This window comes from Ailuropoda melanoleuca, chromosome 12 (genome assembly GCF_002007445.2).
Source record: "Ailuropoda melanoleuca isolate Jingjing chromosome 12, ASM200744v2, whole genome shotgun sequence".
NCBI classification, from domain to species: domain Eukaryota; kingdom Metazoa; phylum Chordata; class Mammalia; order Carnivora; family Ursidae; genus Ailuropoda; species Ailuropoda melanoleuca.
Genome location: NC_048229.1, coordinates 40,536,864 through 40,556,844, shown reverse-complemented (window position 1 = coordinate 40,556,844; position 19,981 = coordinate 40,536,864). Strand labels below are relative to the sequence as shown.

The window sequence follows — 19,981 nt, the reverse complement described above, 5'->3', positions numbered from 1 at the left end:
TTCACGTATCCATTTTACAATTTTAGATAAATTTTTCTGGATAAAACTTTGTAGAAAAAAAAGAAACATAAGAGGATTTTCATTTAGAACTCATCCCTTAAGTTGAATCAAACAATTCTTGAAAAATACTCAGATTTTTAATGTGTGTGAAGTTGTTGAGAATAAACTGTAACCCACATTTTTTGTCCAAAATTCAGGATAAGTTCAAAATTAATAATAGGATAGAAAAATGTCAACTTGGAAATTTCTTTTGCAACTTTTTTTCATAGAAATTTCAACATAGGGAAAAGTTGAAAAATAGTAAAATTGCCACCGTCTTTGTTAACATTTTGCCTTATTTTATCTCTATTTTCTCATCTCTCCATGTGTGCATGTTTATTTCTACATTTAAGAGGAAATTGTAGACTTTACTCCTAAATATTAGCCTTTTACTCTTGAGCCCCACCTTTTTTATGAGTTTTTTGGAAAAGTCCAAGGAAGTTGTATTAGAGAATGCCTCACATTTTGTATTTGTTTCCTCACGCTGTCACCTGACTTGTTCCTCTACCCAGATTTTTTCCATATTGGAGGTTACACAGATTCACTGGGCTCTGGAGAACACTTCCAAGGTAATGCCACATTTTTTTGTAAACACACAATATCACATTTTTCCATAATTAGTGATACTAAGTGTTTGATAGAGTGATCACTGCTGGAGCTTTCCATTGTACAGCTCCTTTTGCAATTAATAATCTGACTAGTGATATTTTTAACATCTCAACTTTGGATGGGATCACATGTATGCATAAGTTTGGGATTAAAGGGAAAGCCAAAAATTATGAAATTACATTCTACTCAAGATAACAATGAGGTGCCTGTGTATCAGAAATTTTGATATGAGGTCAGAACTGTAATTGGAACATTAATTTTATTTTTTTAAAGATTTTATTTATTTATTTATTTATTTATTTATTTATTTATTTAGTTTGAGAGAGAGAGTGTGTGTGTGTGCACATGCAACCATGAGCAAGGGGGGAGGAGCAGAGGGAGAGGGAGAAGCAGGCTCCATGCTGAGCAGGGAGCCTGAAACAGCACTCGATCCCAGGACCCTGAGATCATGACCTGAGCCTAAGGCAGTCACTTAGCTAACTGAGCCACCAAGGCGCCCCTGGAACATTAATTTTAAAATAACAAAATTAATTAGAAACTTATTGTCACAGTGTATGCACTTAATAAGGCTGTTTGTTAAAAGAAGGAACAATCATACACATTTGCTCTAGGACCATTTCTTGAAACAAATTCTCTCTCTCCATTGAGTTGCTTTTTGAAAATCAGTAGACTACATGATATTTATTTCTGAAGGCTCTTCTATACCATTGTACCATGTGTCTATCATTCTAACAATACCAAAGAGTATTGATTACTGCACATTTCAAAACTGCTACTGCTTTGTTGAAAGTCTTTTTCAATTACATATTTTAAAATCAGCTTGCCAGTTGCTATGGGGGAAAATGTTTTGGGGGATTATCAGGTGGATTGTATTGAATCTATAGATCAATACGGAGATAATTCATATCTTAACACTATTGAGTCCACCAATTCATGAACATCTGTTTCTTTTTATTTAGGTGTTTAATTTCTCTTAGCAGTGTTGTGTAATATTCAGTCTTCCACATATTTTGTTAAACGTATCCTTAAGTATGTCATAGTTCTTGCTGTTACAATAAATGCTGTTGTTGACTATATTTAATATTTATATGATGCTATATATATAACAATATATAACAAATATATAACAAATGAATATATATGGGAAGTGTGTGTGTATGTGTGTGTGTATGTGTGTATGGCTCATTTGTTTTTATTGTTGAGTAGTATTCCTTATGGGTGAAACACAATCTTTTAATCCATTCACCAGGTGATAGCAGTTTGGGTTGTTTCCAGGTTTTGGCAATCATGAATAAAGGCACTGTTTGCACTTTTGTGTGGACATTTTCATTTCTTTAGGTAAATACCTAGGAGTGGATGTGCTGTCATATGGTAACTACATGCTTTTAACTTTAAAAGAAATTACCAAACTATTTTCCAAAGTGGCTGTACTATTTTCCATTCCCAACATCAATGTATGAAAATTCCAGTTGTTACATTGTTGTCAGCACTTGGTATTGTCAGTTTGTTTTTGTTTTCAGTTACTCTACTGGGTGTCTGATGGTACCTCACTGTGTTTTTAATTTGCATTTTCCTAGTGGCTAGGAAATGTTCACCACTTTTTCAAGTGATTAATTGACAGCCATATATCTTGTGAAGCATTTATTTATTGGGCTGTTTGTTCTCATACTGTTGAATGTTGAAGAGTTCTTTATATATTCTAGATATAAGCTCTTTGTTGGATGTGTGATTTATAAATATGTGTTGTCCAATCCAATTTGTCTTTTCATTATCTTAACTGTCTTTTGTAGAACAAAGGTATTTAATTTTCAGATACTCCCATTTTGTCAGTTTACCTTATGGATAGTGCATTTGGTGTTTTATCTAAGAACTCTTTGCCTTAACCCAAGGTCATGAAGATTTTAATCCTGTATTCCTGTCTCAGAGTTTTATAATTTAACATTTTGTGTCCGTGATTCATTTTGAAATATTTTTTGTGTAATACGTGAGGTTACAGGTCAAGGTTCATTTTTTCACATTTGGATGTCCAGTTGTTCCAACACCACTTGTTGCAAAGGTTATCCTTTCTTTATTGAATTGCCTTTGAACTTTTGTCAAAAATGAATCTTCCACCTCCTGATAATTATCATTGTGCCTGTTACTGGTCCAAGGAAGATTAGATGTATCAGAAAAAAATTATGAATAATGATTGAGACCATTCAACAAGTTCTGATTCATTTATAACCACACTCTAACAATTCCCATTTCCTTCTTTGATGATATATTTTGGACTCGGTGGGCTCTAGTGTTTATGTTGTATAGACAGTAGGACTATATCCAACATATTCACAGCCCCAGCCTCCACCCAGACCCTCCCCTACCATTGATGGCCACTCACACCATCATCTGAGTCCATTTACCTTTTCCAAAATTTTGCTACTATATAGTACTCATTTTGATGGAGTTTGAATGTTTCCTTTCTGTGTAAACTATGCAACCTCCAAAAATATGCTTATAGATACTGATATCTGGTATTATCCAAATGAAATGATGGTACAAAACACAATTCTACCATAATTTGAAACACATACACTTTCAAGTCAGCTGCTTTAGTGCCTCATTTTTTTCCATTTGTTAAATTGAGGCATAATTGACATGTAACATTAGTTTCAGGTATACAACATAATGATTCAACATTTGTATATACACTGAAATGATCACTATAATGTCTAGTTTCTTCCTATTGTCATAAAAAGTTACATATAGCCTACAGTACTGTTGACTGTAGCCACCATGCTGTACGTTACATCCCCATGACTTACTTATTTTATGACTAGAAGTTGTTATATCTTGACTTCCGTCGTCCATTTTAGCCACCCCCCTTCTGAGAACAAATTTGTTCTCTGCATCTGTGTGTTTTGCTTGTTTTTCTATATTCCACATATAAGTTTAATCATACGGTATTTGTGTTTTCCTGACTTAATATCACTTAACATAATAACCTCAAGATCTATCCATGTTGTTATAAATGGCAAGATTTTATTCTTTTTATGGCTGAATAGTATTCCATTGTATATAAATACCACATTTTCTTTATCCATTCATCCATTGATTGTCTCCATAATAATGCTGCAATGAACATAGGGGTGCAGATATCTTTTTGAATTAAGTGATTTCATTTTCTTTGGATAAATACCTAGAAGTGGAAATGCTGGATTATATGGTAGTTATATTTTTCATTTTTTGAGGAATCTCCGTACTGTTTTCCATGGGGGCTGCACCAATTTACATTTCACCAACAGTGCACGAGTATTCTTTTTCTCCACATTCTCACTGACACTTGTTAATTCTTGTCTTTTTCCTAATAGCCATTGTGACAGGTGTGAGGTGATATCATATCATTGTGGTTTTGATTTGCATTTTCCTGATGATTGGTAATAAGCATCTTTTCATGTGCCCGTCGACCATCTGTTTGTCTTCTTTGGAAAAATCTGTTCAGATCTTCTGACCATTTTTAAATTGGATTGTTTTTTGCTACCTAGTTGTATGAGTCCTTTATATATTTTGGATATTAACCCCTTATCAAATGTATCATTTGCAAACATTATTCCCATTCAGTAGGTTGTCTTTTCATATTGTTGATGGTTTCCCTCATTGTGCACAAGCATTTTAGTTTGATCTGGTCCCATTTGTTTACTTTTGTTTTTGTTGCCATTGCCTCTGGAGTCAGATCCAAAAAATACCTCCAAGAGCAACATCAAGGAGCTTACTGTCTGTTTTCTTCCAGAGTTTTATGGTTTCTCATCTTTTATTCAAGTCTTTAATCCATTGTGAGTTAAAGTTTGTGAATGGTGTAAGATAGTGGTATAGTTTCATTCTTTTGCATGTGGCTATCTGGTTTTCCCAGGACTATTTACTGAAGAGACTGTCCTTTCCCAATTGTATATTCTTGGCTCCTTTCTCATAATTTTAATTGACCGTGTACACATGGATTTGTTTATGGGCTCTCTATTCCATTGCATAGGTCTGTGTGTCTGCTTTATGCCAATACCATACTGTTTTGGTTACTGTAGCCTTATAATATAGTTTGAAATCAAGAAGTGTGATGCCTCCAGGTTTGTTCTCTCTCAAGTTTGCTTTGGTTATGTAGTACAAATTTTGTGGTCCATACAAATTTTAGGATTGTTCTATTTCTGTGAAAAAAGCCATTGGGATTTTGATAGGGATTGCACTGAACCCATAGATTGCTTGAGGCAATATGAACATTTTAACAATATTATTTCTTCCAATCCATGAGCATGATATATCTTTAGACTTGTGTCTTCTTTGATTTCTTTTATCAATGTCTTTAAATTTTCAGTGTAAGGGTCTTTCACCTCCTTGATTAAATTTATTCCTAGTTGTTTTATTCTTTTTGATGTAATTGCAAATGGGATTGTTTTCTTAATTTTTTCTGATAGTTTGTTGGTATATAGAAACACAACTGATTTTTGTGCATTGATTTTGTATCCTGCAACTTTACTGAATTTATTAATTCTAATAGTTTGTTGGTGGAATCTTTAGGGCTTTCTATATATAAAATCATACTGTCCACAAATAGTGATAGTTTTATTTCTTCCTTTTCAATTTGGATGCCTTCTATTTCTTTTCCTTGCCTAATTGCTCTGGCTAAAACTTGTGATACTGTGTTGAGTACAAGTGGAGAAAATGGGCATCTTCGTCTTGTTCCTTATCATGGAGGAAAAGCTTTGAGCTTTTCACTGTTGAGTAGGTTTGCTGTGGGCTTGTCATAAGTGGCCTTTATTATGTTAAGATATATTACACTATACCCACTTTGTTGAAAGTTTTTCTCATAAATTGATGTTGAATTTTGTCAAATGCTTTTCCTGTAACTATTGAGATGATCACATGATTTTGATTTTCCATTTGTTAATGTAGTTTATCACATTGGTTGATTTGTGTATGTTGAACCATACTTTCATGCCTGGAATAAATCCCACTTAATCACAGTGTATGTTCTTTTTAATGGATTATTTTATTGCAATTTTCTTTTTCTGTGGTGTTCTTGTCTGGTTTTGGTATCAGGGTAATGCTGGCCTTGTTAAATAAGTTTGGAAGAATTTCTACCTCCTTGGGTTTTTTTGGGGGGGGTTGTTTTTGTTTTAGTTTTTAGTTTTTGTTTTTTTTTTTAAGAGCATGGGAATTTTTTCTTTGTCTGAATACTGAGTCACATATTCTACCTCCCCAGAAGTATCAACCAGTGTGAATTTGGTATGTATCCACTTTATAGAAATTTCACTTACATTTTATCTTTGCCCAATTCTTTCATGTGAGTTTAAACTCATATAAAGCTTCATACTTAATTTTTCTGCAATGTCATACAGATGTAATGGCATGTTTAAGATCTTATCTTTTTAAAGAATTCTTCTTATGGGCTCATTTTTATGCATTCAATGTATTTTAATCCATAATGGTCTGTATTCTCTTATTGCTCAAATTGTAGCAGGTCAGAGATATAGCTCACTTCTGTGTCTCTGGACAGGACTGTATTAATTTTATAACTTTTTATTAAAATTTCCAAATACAGGGTTTTTTTTTCTATTATTAATAGAAACAGACCAGCATACCCAGAATACCTGAAGGTGGGGCTGAGGTAAATACCATTTCCGTGGCTTGGGCAGGGGCTTGCATTGTTTGAATCTTGCAAAAGAAGGGACCACTAGGGCTTTCTTATCAGCTTGCTCAGATGCAGAGCTACAAGAGAAAAAAAAAAAGCCTTTTACCTTAAACAAAAATGAACTTAATGGATCACAGACTGAAATAAAATTTAAAAATACAAAATATTTAGAAGGAAATATAAGAGGAAATTGTCAGGACTGAAGGCTAAGTGAATTATTAAAAAAAAAAAAAACATCAAACAAGAGTATCAGAAAAAGAATGTTTCCACATTTAAAAAACAGGAAAAGAAGGGGCATCTGGCTGGCTCAGTCAGTAGAGCATGTGATTCTGGACTCAGGGTTGTGAGTTTGAGCCCCACGCTGGGTGTAGAGTTTACTTTAAAGAAATCTTAAAAATAAAGTAAAATGAAAACTAGGAAAAGAAAAGCAAAAGAAAACAAAATAATAAAGTTCTAAATGGAAATCAGTGAAGTAAACAGACTAAGCTATAAAGTCAGTAAAACCAAGAGCCTTAAGAATGATAGATAAGCCTCTAGCCAAGATTTATCACATTAAAAAAGAAAACACACAGATTATCAATATCAGGAATGAGAAAGGTGATATTACTACAGATTATACAAATATTGAAAGGGAATAAGGGGAAATCATGAACCTATCTATACCAATAAATAGACAACTTAAGCGAAACGGACAAATTCCTTTAAAGGCAGAAATGACTGAAATTTACATAATAAAAAATAACCCTATATCTATTAAGTTAAATTTGGAATTAGAAACCTTTGCATAAAGTTATTTACATCTATTGCGTCTCTATGATGGAAATAGAATACAATGGTGTGCCACTACAGTTTCCCAACTTCCCATTCAGGGACAGCATATGTCATAACTTGAAAATGGCTGTGTGGTAAACACTATAACTTAGAGCTCGACTTATTGTTTCATTAGCTGTGAAGCTTTAAGAAAGTAGACATGTTAATAATTCAAATTAAACTTAAAATGTATTGTGTCTATAGTTTTCTGTTGGGAACAACATAAAGTTTTGAGGAAATATTTTAAGTATTCAAACTTTTACCCCATTAAGTAAATAAGTTACCAACATCATTGATAAATGACTGAAGTTCCAAAAAAGCTCTTTGCTGTTTCATTGTATTCTTGTTAATGAAAACAGAAATATTAACCAGCATTTATTTCAGCAATAGGCAAAAGATATGAATGGACATTTTACCAAAGATGTAGGTGATAAATAACATTTTAAAAATGCTCAAGGTCATGAGTCATTAGATAAATGCAAGGTAAAGCCACAGTGAGATTCTACTACCTACCTGTTCAAATGGCAAACATTGAAAATATTGATCATAGCAATTGTTGGCTAGTATATGGAAGAACTGGAAGTCATTCACTGCTGGGGGAAAGTAACATCGTATAAGCACTTTAGAACACAATTTGTCAGTTTCCTAAAATTTAAATATTCCTCTGCTCTGTGACAAAGGTACTATACTCCTAGATCTTATCACAAGGGAAATGAAAGCATAGGCCCATATGAAGACCTGTAAATTCATGGTCATAGCTTAATTTGTAATAGCCAAAATCCCATGCCATTTAACACATAAAAAGGTTAAAAAATTACAGTGCATTTGAAGAAGGATTCTGGGAAGATAGGAAGCACTAGGAAGTCATCTCCCTATCCTGAGAACTATACTGGCAGAATGTGTCTACTGTAACTATTTTGGAACTGTGGGGTCCATTCAAAGGCTTACAATTTCCAGAGGAAGGCCTAAGCAGTAGTAAATTACAGTTAATTTGGGTCAGTGTCAGTCCTTAGCACTGTAGCAGCTCCCATCCCTCATCCCCTTGCCCTGTGGTAGGCAGCTACGTGTGTGTCCCTGGAGCAGCTTGCATGCAATTTTTGGGAGCCTGGGTAGGACCCCACTCTCCAAATATTGAGGATCTGTGCTCTAACCTGATTGCAGAGGTGAAAACAGAGGTGGGCAGCCATTGTGCAACCCTTATCCAATTGCAAGCCCCTCCCTCTCTGGCAGAGTGACTTCCAGGGAATTTAAGGGACTAGCACGTTTTTTCCCCTTCATTTTTCTTTCTCTCCTTTTGGGAGCCAAATATTTAGGACTAAGACATTTCAAAGCAATCACATATACAGGAGAATTTTAAAAGTCAAGGCACAGGGTCAGAAAAGACCTGAGATACACCACAGGCTGTTCCCCAGCAGAGACAGCCAATGACAATTAAATTTTTAAAAATTAAATAAAAATGGCAAGCCCTGGAGAAAGATGAAGACTCTGATTTCCAGAGTTAACACATTATTAAATTTAAATTGTCCAGTGTTCAAAAAAAAAAATCACAAGGCATATAAGGAAACAGGAAAATATGGCCCACTCAGAGGGGGAAAAAAATCATCAGAAACTATCTCTTAAAAAGACCTGATGGCAGCTCTACTACACAAAGACTTTAAAACAACTATCTTACAGATGATCAAATAATGAAAGGAAGACCTGGAGAAAGGCAAGAAAATAATGTTTATGAACAAAAGTGGAAATATCACACAAGACATAGAAAACATAAAAAGAAAAAAGAAATTCTGGTGCTAAAATTACCATAACTGAAATGAAAATTTGTTAGAGGATTCAAAAGCAGATGTGAGAATATGGAAGAATCAGTGAACTTCAAGATAGGAAAATCAAAAGAAAAAGGATTCAAGAAGTCAACCATGTAAGGCACCTCTGGAACACCTTCAAAAGGAACAATATACATGCTGTGGGAGTCCCAGGAGATGAGAGAAAAGAGAAGAGAGAGAGCTTGAAGAATTAACTCTCCCAATTTGATGAAATACATGAATGTAAGCATTCAGGGAGCTCAATGAACTCCAAGAAGGATAAATTCAAAGAGGCCCAAAACAAGACAAATTACAATCAGTCAAAAGACAAAGAGAGAAATTTAAAAGGAACAAGAGAGATGATTTGTCACAAAGGATATTAAGTAAGATTATCCAGATTCTTCATCAGAATCCTTAGAAGTCAGAAGGCAGTGGGCTGGTATGTTCAAAATACTGAAAGAAAAGAAAAATGGTAACCAAGAATCGTATATCTGGCAAAATTGTCTTTCAGAAGTAAGGGAGAAATTAATTCCCAGATAAACAAAATCTTGAAGGAAGGAAGTTTGTTACCACTAGACCTGCCCAGCAAGAAATGCTAAAGTGAGTCCTTTCACTTGAAATCAAAGGGCATTGGACTAATTCTAAGCCATATGAAGGAATAAAGATCACTTGTAAAGATATATACATGGACAATTTTAAAAACTACTGTTATTGTTGACTTTAGTTTATAATTCCATTTTATTTTATTTTTAAAGATTTTATTTATTTATTTATTTATTTATTTATTTATTTATTTATTTGACAGAGAGAGAGAGATGGCCAGGGAGAAAGGGAACACAAGCAGGGGGAGTGGGAGAGGAAGAAGCAGGCTCCCAGCAGAGGAGCCCGATGCGGGGCTCGATCCCAGGACTCCAGGATCACGCTCTGAGCCAAAGGCAGACACTTAACGACTAAGCCACCCAGGCGCCCCTATAACTCCATTTTAAAATTTCTACATGATTTAAAAAGCTCATGCATTTTCTTAAAAAGCTCATGCATTTTTAAGAACAATTATTAGCCTATGTTTTAGACATAAAATGTATAAAAATGTAATTCCATGATATCAATAACTGAAAGAGTTGGGGATGGAATTACATAGCAGCAAAGTTTTTGTATGGTATTGAAGTTAGGTTGATAAAAATTCAAATTAGAGTGTTAATAATTTTTGAATGTTCAACATAATCTCCATGGTAACCACAAAGAAAATAGCTATAGAATATACACAAAAGGAAATGAGAAGGGAATTAAAACATTTCACATTAAAAAAATGTAAAACAAAAGTAGTAATATAGGAAATGGAGGACAAAGAAGCCATCTAGAAAACAAATAGCAAAATCACATTAGTAAATACCTCATCAGTAATTACTTTAAATGTAAATGGATTAAACTCTCCAATCAAAAGACAGAGACTGACAGAATGGATGTTTAAAAAATTATCCAACTATATGCTGTCCACAGAGACTAACTTTACAGCCAAAGACACAAGTAGGTTGAAAGTGAAAGGATGGAAAAACATTCCATACAAATAAGTTTCCATACAAAAAAAGTTTACAACACAAATTTGGACATTTTTATATCATAATAAAAGATTTTATACAGCAAGAAGGCATAACAATTATAAACATTTATGAAACTAATAACAGACCAAGAAAAGATGTGACTTAAAATTGACAGGAACCTAGATGAAATAGACTAATCCTTAGAAACACAAACCCTATCAAGACTGAATCATGAAGAGAATATCTGAATAAACTTATAATTAGTAAGTATAATGAATAAACAACCAAAAACCTCCCCACAACAAAGCTCTGGACCCAGTGAGTTTATTGGTGAATTCTACACATTAAAGAAATAGCACTAATCTTTGTTAAGATTTTCCAAAAACTTGAAGAGGAGAGAACAATTCCTTATTCATTTGCCCTGATACCAAAGCCAGAAAATTGCACTACAAGAAAAGTGCAGGCCAATATTACTTATGAACATTGCTGCAAATATCTTTAACAAAATACTAGCAAACAGAATTTAGCAGCATGCTGAAAGGATTATACACCATGTTTAAGTGGAATTTATTCTTGGAATGCAAGGAAGTTTCAACATATGAAAATGAATCAGTGTAATACACCACATTAACAGAAGGAAAAAACATAGGACCCTATCAATTGATGCAAAAAAAGCATTTGACAAAATCCAACACCGTTTCATGATAAAAAGTCAACAAGCTAGGACAGAAGGAAACCACTTCATATCTATCAGGATAAATACTATTCAAACATTTTTAAAAAAATTTTTAAAGAATAAAACAAGTGTTGGTGAGGATGTGGAAAAATCAGAACCCATGTATACTGCTGGCAGGAATAGAAAATGATAGAGCAACTGTGGAAAACAGTATGGAGGTTCCTCAAAAAATTAAAAATATAATTACCATATGAGCCAGTAGTTCCACTTCCAGGTATATCTATAAAGAAAGCGAGGGGGCACCAGGGTGGCTCAGTTGGTTAACTGTCTGCCTTCAGCTCAGGTTATGATCCTGGAGTCCCAGAATTGAGCCCCACATTGGGCTCCCAGCTCAGCAGGGAGTCAGCTTCTGCCTCAGCCCCTCACCCTACTCATGCTCGCTTTCTCTTGCTCGCTCTCTCTCTCTTGCTCCCTCCCTCTCAAATAAATGAAATCTTAAAAAAAAAAACAACAAGACTAGAAAACATGGTCTCAAAGAGATATTTGTACACCCATGTTCACAGCTGCAGGGTCACAATAGCTAAAAGGTGGAAGTAAACCAAATATCCATTGACAGATGAATGAACAAGCAAAACATGGCATAGAAATACAATGGGATATTATTCAGCCTTAAAAAGAAAGGAAATTCTTTTTTTTTTTTTAAGATTTTATTTTTTTATTTGACAGAGATAGAGACAGCCAGCGAGAGAGGGAACAGGGAGAGTGGGAGAGGAAGAAGCAGGGCTCACAACAGAGGACCGATGTGGGGCTCGATCCCATAACGCCGGGATCACGCCCTGAGCCGAAGGCAGACGCTCAACCGCTGTGCCACCCAGGCACCCCAAGAAAGGAAATTCTGACACATGCCATAAAACATGGATGAACCTTGGAACATTATGCTAAGTGAAATAAACCCGTCACAAAAAGACAAATACTAGATGACTCTATTCATATGAGGTACCTGGATTAGTCAAATTCAGAGAGACAAAATAGAAGGGCAGTTTCCAGGGGATAAGGAGAGAGGGTTACTTTGAAGTTATCTTTTAATGGGTACAGACTTTTGGTTTTGCAAGATGAAAGGAGCTTGGGATGCGAATGGTGGTGATGGCTGTACAATATGAACATACTTAATACCCCTGAACTGTGCACTTACAGATGGTTAAGATGGTGAATTTTATGTTATGTGTATTTTACCAGAGATTTTTTAATTTAAAAAGAAAGCATAAAAAATTGCAATGGATTCACTCAAGAGAGCACTACTCAACAGGAAAAGGAATGAACTGTTTATACATACAGCATGGATAATTCTCAAGATAATTACATTGTGAAAGAAAATAGACAAAAATAGGGTATAAATACTTTATGATTCCAGTTGTATAAAATTCTAAGAAAGGCAAACAAATCTATAGTAAAAAAAAATGTAAATCGATGGTTTTCTGGGAAGGCAAGAAGGGATAGTAAAGGGCACGAGGTAGTTTTGTGGGTGATGGAAAGGTCCATTGTCGTGGTTCTGGTGTTGGTTCCCTGAGTGTATACATACTGAAAAACTTCTCAAATTCCGCACATCAAATATGTACAACTGTTGCATGACAATTATATCTCAACAAAGCATTTAAAGAAATTGTTGTACATAAAAATCTGATCTCCCATTCATTTTAGAAAATTAGAAGATTTGGCAACCCTACATTGACGCTCTTCTCTCTCTTGCTCATGCCTTGGCAGCAAAAATGGCTGGCTCTGTGACAAACGCAAATCCCTGGAGTAGAGGATCTACCTTCTCTCAGCCCCTACTCTCGTGCCAATGTAGCAATAGCTGTGGCACGAACAGTGCAAGGAGCCTTAGTACCCACAAAACCTTTCGGTTTTTGCTCTGCCAGTGACCTAAGTCATAGGACAGAGGTCTGGAGGTCCTGAGAATTTCTGCGAAGACTGAATCCTGCACAGTCACACTCAAAGGAACATTTGTGGATGCACTTTTAGAACAGGAACATTCCCTCTAGCTTGCTGCAGACTCACCTACTCCATTATCACCCCCAGTATTTCCATACAAATTATGGTCTCAGTTGGGTCCAGTAAGTCTTAACAGTTAGGAGACCTGTATACCAGATCCTAAACTTCAAGGGATATGGCTCCTTGGCAGGTGCCAGGTAAACAGTGTCTGCCTAACAGTGCTAGGGAATGTGAGGCTTGCCCTGGAAACAAGGGGCCCTATTCATGCTGCGCCAGGTGCAGAGAGGCTGTCACAACTGCCCTGTCCTCAGGGTCATCTCTGGCTCACAAAAATTCACGCCATTCAGATCACAACATTAGGCACACAAAGTCCCACCATCTTTCCCAGGAGGCGTTCAGTAGCCACACAAAGGAGGCCAAATCTGGACTGAGAGCTATTCTCTACCACCCTGCTCTTTCCCTGAGGCAATACTGTTGGAGACCCTTTTAGTTTTGTAGACCTTAACTGTGTTCTCAACCCACTTCACAATGATCAAAACACGTGGGGTTAAAGGTGGCTTCATCACTAAGGCAATGTAAAGTAGGTAGTTGTTGGGATGGGAAATGTGGAGTCTGGATAAAGGGAGCATCATATGAGATCAGCCATGTCCTTGAAAGAAGGGAAACCTTCTCTGCAAGCTGCCAGCAGAACCCAGCTCAGGTCTTCATGGTCAAAAATGGGTCACGTCCACAGCTACACTGGTCACAGAGGGACGGAATGACATCTTCCTTTGGCCTCAGACTACTCGGGATTCCCTCTTGGAAAAAGAGAAGAGGTCTGAACACAGGGAATGGCTGACACATGCTCTTGGAGACCTGCCAGAGCTCAGTGGCTTCTACCACAAACCCTCATGGTGACAAAGGTGTGGTAGAGTCCATGGTGAGAAAATGCTACTTTGTTCCAGAAAGCTTCCAACATAACTAGCATTCATAGGGAATCTGCCCAGTGTGGACACTGGGATGAACAAGGTTCAACCTCTGGCTGATGGCCCCCTCGTAAAGACTGTTCTCAGAGCTTATCTCCACCGCACATCGTTGTGCTGGAGGAAGATGCACATTCTCTGCACTCCTTTCCCTAGTGTGAATTTTCTGGTGCCGGACGAGGGTAGGCCTCTGGCTGAAGGCTTTTCCACACTCGCCACACTTATATGGCCTGTCTGGTTTGTGAACCTTCTGGTGTTGCCTCAGATTAGACCGTTGCCTAAAGGTTTTCCCACATTCGAGGCACTCGTAAGGCCGCTCACCGGTGTGAAGTCTCCGATGGTTATTGAGGCTGGAGCTTTGGTTAAAGAATTTCCCACATTCGGGGCACTGATAAGGCCGTTCGCCAGTGTGAAGTCTCCGATGGCTATTGAGGCTGGAGCTCTGGCTAAACAGTTTCCCACATTCAATGCACTCATAAGGCCGTTCCCCAGTGTGGACTCTCTGATGCTTCATGAGGTCGGAGCTTCGGCTGAAGGCTTTCCCACATTCGCTGCACCCGTAAGGCCGTTCGCCAGTGTGGACTATCTGATGTTGGATGAGACTGGCGATGTGGCTGAAGAATTTCCCACATTCATTGCACTTATAAGGTCTTTCTCCAGTGTGAACTCTCCAGTGTTTAATGAGGCTGGAGTTGCAGTTGAAGGACTTCCCACACTCACTGCACTCGTGAGCGCTTTTGCCCGTATGAACCCTTTTATGATGAATGAGGTTGGAGCGCTGGCTAAAGAACTTCCCGCATTCACTGCACTCATAAGGCTTCTCTCCCGTGTGCACCCTCTTGTGCTGAATGAGGTTGGAGCTCCGGCTAAAGAATTTCCCACACTCGCTGCACACGTGAGGACTTTCCCCAGTGTGAACCCTCTGATGTTTAACGAGGCTAGAGTGCTGGCTAAAGAATTTCCCACATTCGCAGCACTCGTAAGGCTTTCCTCTGTTGTGATCTCGCTGGTGCTGGAAGAGGCTGGAGGCATGGCTAAAGAATATCCCACATTTGTTGCACTCATAAGGCATTTCTCCGGTGTGGATTCTCTGGTGCTGAACAGGCGTGGGCTTGTCACTCAAAGTGCTCCCAAATTCACGGCACTTGTTAAGGCTTTGCACGCCAGTGCTCTGGGGTGGCTCCTCCACTCTGTGAGCGACTCGATGCTGCAGAAACCCGGATGTGGCCGTCTCGCCCACAAAGGCTTTCCCATCCTCCCTGACTGTGAAAGGTTCCATGGATGTGTCATCTCTGCAGCTCCTCACAAGTGAGGACCTGTCCTCATCCCTTCTGACAGGCTTGTCTACATTCTGATGCTGGTGAAGGTTTGCACTGGACTTGAACCCTCTCCCAGATGCCTCACACACGTCTGGTTTCTGCCTGGGATGTGTTGCCTGGTGTTCAGTCAGGTGCAAAATGTCTTTCAAGTGCAGGCCACATGTGTCACAGGAGTAGTCCTTCTGGTTGGACAGAGCCGCCTTGAGCTTCCTGTCCTGTGACACTCCTTTAGCAGACACATTACACTCACCCTCCGTTCCACAGCAAAAACCTGAAAGCAGAGAAATGCTGGTGACGTTCCTAGGAACTCTGGTGGAAGGAAGCAGCCCCGTGACAAATCAGGCCTGACCCTGGCATGCATCCCTGGGACCGCTGGCAAGAAGAGGGGCCTGAGGTCGGGGTGAGGAATGGTCTGCTCTGCAGTACTGTTGCCTGGCAAGGTCGCAAACCAGGGGAGGCCTGGCCAGGACCAAGGACACAAGATGGGGCATAGTACTGGGCCGGAAAGTGGGGTCTCCAACTCACTTCTCTCTAAAGGCTTTCCAGCAGGGCCTTGGCCGCTGCTAACACACCAGCCCCGTGCAGAACGGTGTGTCCAGGCCCAGGAAAATCTGATTGCAACTGAGTAACCACTGTTTGAGACTGTGAAAGGGAATATGCACCTATCATGACATATTAGGTATAGGTCAACGTTGGAGACAGTCGCAGAGGGAGCTGTGGAAAGAGTGAGCCAGGGGCCACAGGTCAGAGCAGAAACAAGTCGGCGATGTGGCAAGAACGGGAAAGAAAGGAAGAAGAGAGATGCGGCCACTGGCTTCGGCACCAAAACCATGATGAACATGAGAAAAACTGCAGGTGTGATTTGAAGACAGTAGTGACATCATCTGTACCCCCCCTCCACTCACCAGAGACAGGTCCGCTGTACACCCCTCTTGCCATGGCTGACGTCATGTCCACCCTGTCAGGTACCCACGGCTCTGCCCCCATCTGCAGCTGGGCAACTATGTGAGACCTGAAAGCCGTAAGTCCTGAGGGAAAGACAGGGCAGGTAAGTGGCCAGGCCCTGGCCAGGTGAACCACCTGATGACAGACCACAGGAAAGAAAGTGAGATATTACAACAGAAACACACAAGGGAGCTATGGCGGGAACATCCCAGTGGTCACAGCAAGCGGTAACCACGTCAGGGTTGTGGCTGTCAGGCCCTAGGAAGCATTAGCTAAAGGACATGATCACTCGGGCAGAGAGTGGCTGAGCCAGCCGGATCCACTGGGCTCCCCACAAGACTCCTCATTCCCGGCCCCCTCCCCACAATGCTTTGGGGGAGCAGGTACTGGGGCTGCTCAGGGAGAGGCTGGGACACTGCACTCGGCGTGGGCCTGGAACATGCAGCGCATATCCTGGGAGAGTGGGGAAGGAAACAGTGCCCATAGGTCTGGCCGTGGGAAGGAACAGGGGACCGGCAGAAATGAGCTCAGGACCCCGGGTGGGTGTGAAGGCCTTACCCAGCGAGGCTATCAGTGCAAAGTTCTCCAGCATCACGTCGCAGTACAGAAGCCTCTGAGCCTCATCGAGGAGCCCCCACTCCTCCTGGGAGAAGTAAATGGTCACGTCCTCAAAGGTCACACAGCCCTGCCATGATGGGGACAGTTTATTCCAGGATCGGCTTCTCTCCTCATGACTCCCCTGCTCCCCCTCCTCCCCAGCTTCCCAACTCAGAGGAGATCCCAGGCCCTGGTTCCACTGGTGTTTGCTCTTTTCTGTGCCTCACCTGACCTCTGTGTCAGTCCACAGCATCAAAGGGCAGGTGGGCAGAGAGACACCACGGCCCAACCCCCTCCTCTGTGGGCCCCCTCCCATGTCACCAAGATCACGCTTCCCACAAACATGGACTCAATCTTCTCCCCTAATTGCCAGTACCAAGGTGCTGGGGCCAATAGCTCACTCTCACTCCTTGGACTACAAGAAGTCACTGTACCCTCTCTCCATCCCAGCTCACATCATAGCCATTGCCACAGACCCTCACATGTCACTCTGCACACGACATCCAGAAAGTTCTTAGCAAATAAACCATGACCCCATCCAGACCCTTGGATGGCTCCCACTGCCAAGGGCAACACCAGCCCGTGATTTGAAGGTCTCCTCGCCCAGCTCTTTCCTGGCTTCAATCTAAGCCACGCAGAGCCACACAGATATCAGATACCTTCAGGCCTCTTCCTCTTCAATGTTGCACATGGGTCCTCCTATCCCCACCCACTCAGGGTCACCCACTCCCAGCTGACCCCATTTGCCCCGGAGCTAACTCCCCAGCCCAACTGAAAACCCCCAGGCCCCATCAAGGGGCACCACAAGGGCCTGCTGAGGGTGCAGAGGGGTGAATGAGCACCAGCCCGGGGCTCACTGTAATCCTACCTCCATTACTACTGAGCCTCCCTCCCATGTCTACACCCCCTGCCAGACCCCCTTTCCCCACACAGCACCACCACCATGAACACGACTCCTCCATGTCAGTCTTGGTGATGCCAAACAAGCCAACCACGGTGTCCCAGCAAGAGACCCCGTGCTCAGTTCTCAGGCCCCGCCTTCCTCTTTCCCTCTAACACCACTGCCACGGTGACCTGAAGGTTCACCCTCTTGAACTGGACACACACACCCTTGTCCCCATACCAGATGCCACATTTTAGATGTTTGAACTGTGGAAAGACTAACCAAGTAAGAAAAGCAAAGGCTATTTATACTGAGCTTGTGGTAGCAAGGGAGAGAGCCGCTGTCGCTTATGTTCTGGCAAACTCAAAGGCAGGCAGAGGAGTGAGAAAGCTTTAGAGCAGAAAAGGGAAGGCTTCAGATGTGCCCTGACCAGGGGCTGCTGGCCCGGGGAAGCTGTAGGCAGGCTAACTAGAAGGGGCGCAACCTATGTGATTGGTCAGGGGTGCGTATTTGGTTTTCTCTGCTTGGTCGCAAGTTGGAAGCAGGAACAAAAATTAGAGAAGCTGTCAGTTATTAATCTAGCCCTGGTCATCTGGGGCCGGTTGTTACAGAAGCTACTGTTACTGGATTGTCACTTGAGATAGCAATCTGGCTTCCTGCAAGTCTAATTTAAGCAGGCCAGCTTCCTGGGTTGGTTATTGTAGATAAAGAGGTTGGTTTCCTGGGCAGGTCCCTGCAGGTTGTGGGTAAGAATTCTATTTTATATATGGTCTGGCCTTTGTCCCTTTGTGTATTCGGTCTCCCATAACCTTAACCATACCGCCCCCAAGACACCATAACCGGTGTCTAGATGCCCACTCAATCCCATTCAGGGGTCTCTGGGACATCCGAGCTCAGCAGGGCCAAAACCCCATTCGCTTTTATATTGAAAATTCATTCCACAACCAACTTCCCCATCGCAGTTGATGGCGCGTGCATCCTTCCAGCTGCTGAAGCCAAAAGCCATCCCTTCTCTTTCTCACTTTCTACATCAGAAACTCTGGGCAGCCTGGCTTAAAAGAGGGATCCAGAATCCAATCACTTCTACCTCAAGCCACCTGCCCTACTCTCCTGAACTACTGCAAGAGCGCACTCCTTGCCCTCCCTGCCTCCACCCGTAAACCAAGGCCGTTTTCCGCTCTGCGTCCACATGGCGCCTGTCAAGACCCGAGTCAGATCGTCTTCCTCTTCTACTCGAAACCGTCTATGGCTCCCAACACCCTCAGCAGCCCGCCATTCCGGGGCTCACTATCTCCCACCTGCTCTCCGAACACTCAGCTCAATCTCACCGCCAAGCATTTGCACACTTCCGTCCCTGTGCCTAGGAAACCCTTCCTCACCTCCTGCCCCTAGATTTCGGAAATGGGAAGCGCTCGGGCCTGGATCCAGCATTCCAGGCTGGGTGCAGTTCCCCTCCAGCGCCCCCAGACTCAAAAGCCGAGGAGAGGTGGGAGAAGATAAAAGACAAGGCCCACCTCCGCGGTGCGGGCGCCAGGCACGAAGAAGTGGGGGTCGCCGCCGCTACCTGTGCGCTCACCTGTGCGGGGTCCCTGAGTGCCGCCGCCGCCATCGGTGCCCGGGCTCGCAGCGGAGCCGCAGGACACGGGTCAGCCCCCAGTGCCGCCATCGGTGCCCGGGCTCGCAGCGGAGCCGCGGGACACGGGTCAGCCCCCAGTACTCCCCGGCTTCACCTGGCCCCGGGCGCGGCGGGCCCTCGGGCCTCCGGGTCCCGGCTGGTGCAGGCGCGCCGGATGTGGGGCGCGGGCGGACCTGGCGGACCCGCGTCTCTGGGGCGCGGGGCGGAGCAGGGTTCCAGTTCCCCGGTCTCGGCTCCCTAGCTCCGGAAAGGCCGGTGACGCGGGCGCGCACACCGGGCCCGGGCCGGGACTGGCTGGCCGGGAACGCAGGAAGTTCCGGCCCGAAGCGGCGCCGCGCTCCCGGGCTGTCATTGGCCCGGCGCCAGGCGCGGACTCAAGGTTCAGTCTCCCCGGCCGGCGTTTCCCGTTCCGCCCACCGCCGCCTGGAGGGCTGTGCTGGGGCTATGCTGGGGACCGTGCTGGGGGAGAGGGGAGATGGCGCTGGGAGGGCGGTGCTGGGTGGTGGGGCTGGGGGCGGTGCTG

General features: G+C 41.9%; 1 protein-coding gene across 7 annotated transcripts; it reads right to left on the bottom strand.

Annotated features, from left to right (window-relative positions):
- Positions 1-5,652: 5,652 nt before the first annotated feature.
- ZNF792 (zinc finger protein 792) lies at positions 5,653-19,533 on the bottom strand. 7 transcript variants are annotated; one of them, XM_011227055.3, is made up of 6 exons: positions 19,399-19,533; positions 16,901-17,027; positions 16,303-16,425; positions 14,400-15,668; positions 7,628-7,707; positions 5,653-6,381 (listed from the first exon to the last, which is right to left on the bottom strand). In XM_011227055.3, exons 1-6 carry the CDS (start codon positions 19,486-19,488, stop codon positions 6,370-6,372), a joined length of 1,701 nt encoding a protein of 566 aa, XP_011225357.2. In that variant the 5' UTR covers positions 19,489-19,533; the 3' UTR covers positions 5,653-6,369. The 7 variants fall into 7 exon arrangements, with proteins under 7 accessions (XP_011225357.2, XP_034494198.1, XP_011225358.2 ...); XM_034638307.1 differs by having other exon boundaries at positions 7,628-7,704; XM_011227056.3 differs by lacking the exon at positions 7,628-7,707.
- Between the last annotated feature and the right edge of the window lie 448 nt (positions 19,534-19,981).